The following is a 1,695-nucleotide window of genomic DNA, read 5'->3' on the forward strand; positions in this document are numbered from 1 at the left end:
AAGCCAGGAACCTTGGTGTCTGACCCCCCCCCCGTCCCCCCAGGGTGGGGTTTGTGCCTCAGTTTCCCCACAGCAGAGAAGCCAAGGCTGATGGTGGGAGGACTGGCAGCGCCCTAGTGTCCCCAGTTTGGGGTTCTCCCAGACTGGGGGGGGTGTGCAGGGTTGGGGTGGGGATGTCACCCAGCACCTCAAAGGCTGATGATGGGTGGGGGCATCCCACCCACCCCCCCCAACACAGCCAAGGTCTCGGGCGGTGGGGTTAGGCGTGGGGGGACATGACACAGTGCCATCCTCTGTCCCCGCAGGCGTCCCCCAAGCTGTCACCGCAGGCGGAGGCCGAGCGGCCAGCAGTGGCCACCCTGCGCCCCGGGGCTGCGCTCACTGGCAAGTTCCTGAGCACCTCCTCCATCCCGGGCTGCCTGCTGGGGGTGGCCCTGGAAGGGGACCCCCCTGCCGGCCCCGCGTCCCTGCTGCAGCACGTCCTGCTGCTGGAGCAAGCGCGCCAGCAGAGCACCCTCATCGCCGGTGAGTCCCCTGCGTCAGTTCCCCCTTTCCCTCCCTCACTTTCCCCTCCCTCAGTTTCCCTTGGCCCTGCCTCAGTTTCCCTTGCTTGCAAACACCACCCCCCCACACCCCCCAGCTGGATTTTTGGGGGGGGGTGGGGGTGCCCCACTGATGGTACCCCTCTCCCGCAGTGCCGCTGCACGGGCAATCGCCACTGGTGACAGGGGAGCGTGGGGGGAGCGTGCGGACGGTGGGCAAGCTGCCGCGCCACCGGCCCCTCAGCCGCACGCAGTCATCCCCCCTGCCCCAGAGCCCCCAGGCCCTGCCCCACGGCGCCCTGCCCCACGGCACCCTCCAGCACCACTTCCTCGACAAGCAGCAGGTCCAGCTGGGCAAGGTGGGGTGTGGGGGCCAGGGGCCCGCGGTGGGGCTGAGAGGGGGGAACAGTGTAGGGGTTATGGAGTGGGTGTGGGGTGTAGGATGTGCATGTGGGGTGTGAGGTATCTGATGTATATGGGGTGGCTATAGGGTTTGGGATGTATGTGGGGTAGGTATGGGGTGGCTACAGAGCATGGGATGGGTTTGGGGAGCATATGGGGTGGGTATAGGGTGTGGGATGGGTTTGGGGAGCATATGGGGTGGGTATAGGGTGTGGGATGGGTTTGGGGAGCATATGGGGTGGCTATAGGGTGTAGGATGGGAATGGGGTGGGTATGGGGCATGGTGATGGCTATAGGGTATGGGCTGTATATGGGGTGGGTATGGATGGAGGAATGGGATAGATACTGGGTGGCTATAGGGCACAGTGATGGCTATAGGGTGTGGGCTGTATGTGGGGTGGGTATGGGATGAGTATGGGGTACGGGCTGTATGTGGGGTGGATATGGGGCATGGGAATGGGTATGGACTGTATGTGGGGTGGGTATGGGGTTTGGGGAGCATATGGGGTGGCTATAGGGTGTGGGATGGGAATGGGGAGCATATGGGGTGGCTATAGGGTGTGGGATGGGAATATGGTAGGGGCTATATGTGGGGTGGCTATAAGGCATGGGATGGGTGTGGGGTGGCTATGGGGTATCTGTAGGGTATGGGGGAGCAGAGGGCAGGGGCTGCCTATGGGATGTTGGGGGGATTAGTTTGGGCCCCGCACCCACTGTGTGTGTCCGTCCCGTCCCCCCCATGCCCCCCAGC

At 64.1% G+C, this 1,695-nt stretch overlaps 1 protein-coding gene across 1 annotated transcript in view; it reads left to right on the forward strand.

Moving 5' to 3' along the window:
• The window catches only part of HDAC5 (histone deacetylase 5), a 37,109-nt gene that overhangs the window by 29,240 nt on the left and 6,174 nt on the right, over positions 1-1,695 (forward strand). The window contains exons 10-11 of the mRNA XM_014958916.1: positions 306-525; positions 696-795. Of these exons, the coding sequence (XP_014814402.1) occupies positions 306-525; positions 696-795 (320 nt within the window). The remainder of the gene's footprint in view (positions 1-305; positions 526-695; positions 796-1,695) is intronic.

The sequence above is a fragment of the Calidris pugnax genome, unplaced genomic scaffold (genome assembly GCF_001431845.1).
Source record: "Calidris pugnax isolate Ruff unplaced genomic scaffold, ASM143184v1 scaffold335, whole genome shotgun sequence".
Lineage (NCBI taxonomy): Eukaryota > Metazoa > Chordata > Aves > Charadriiformes > Scolopacidae > Calidris > Calidris pugnax.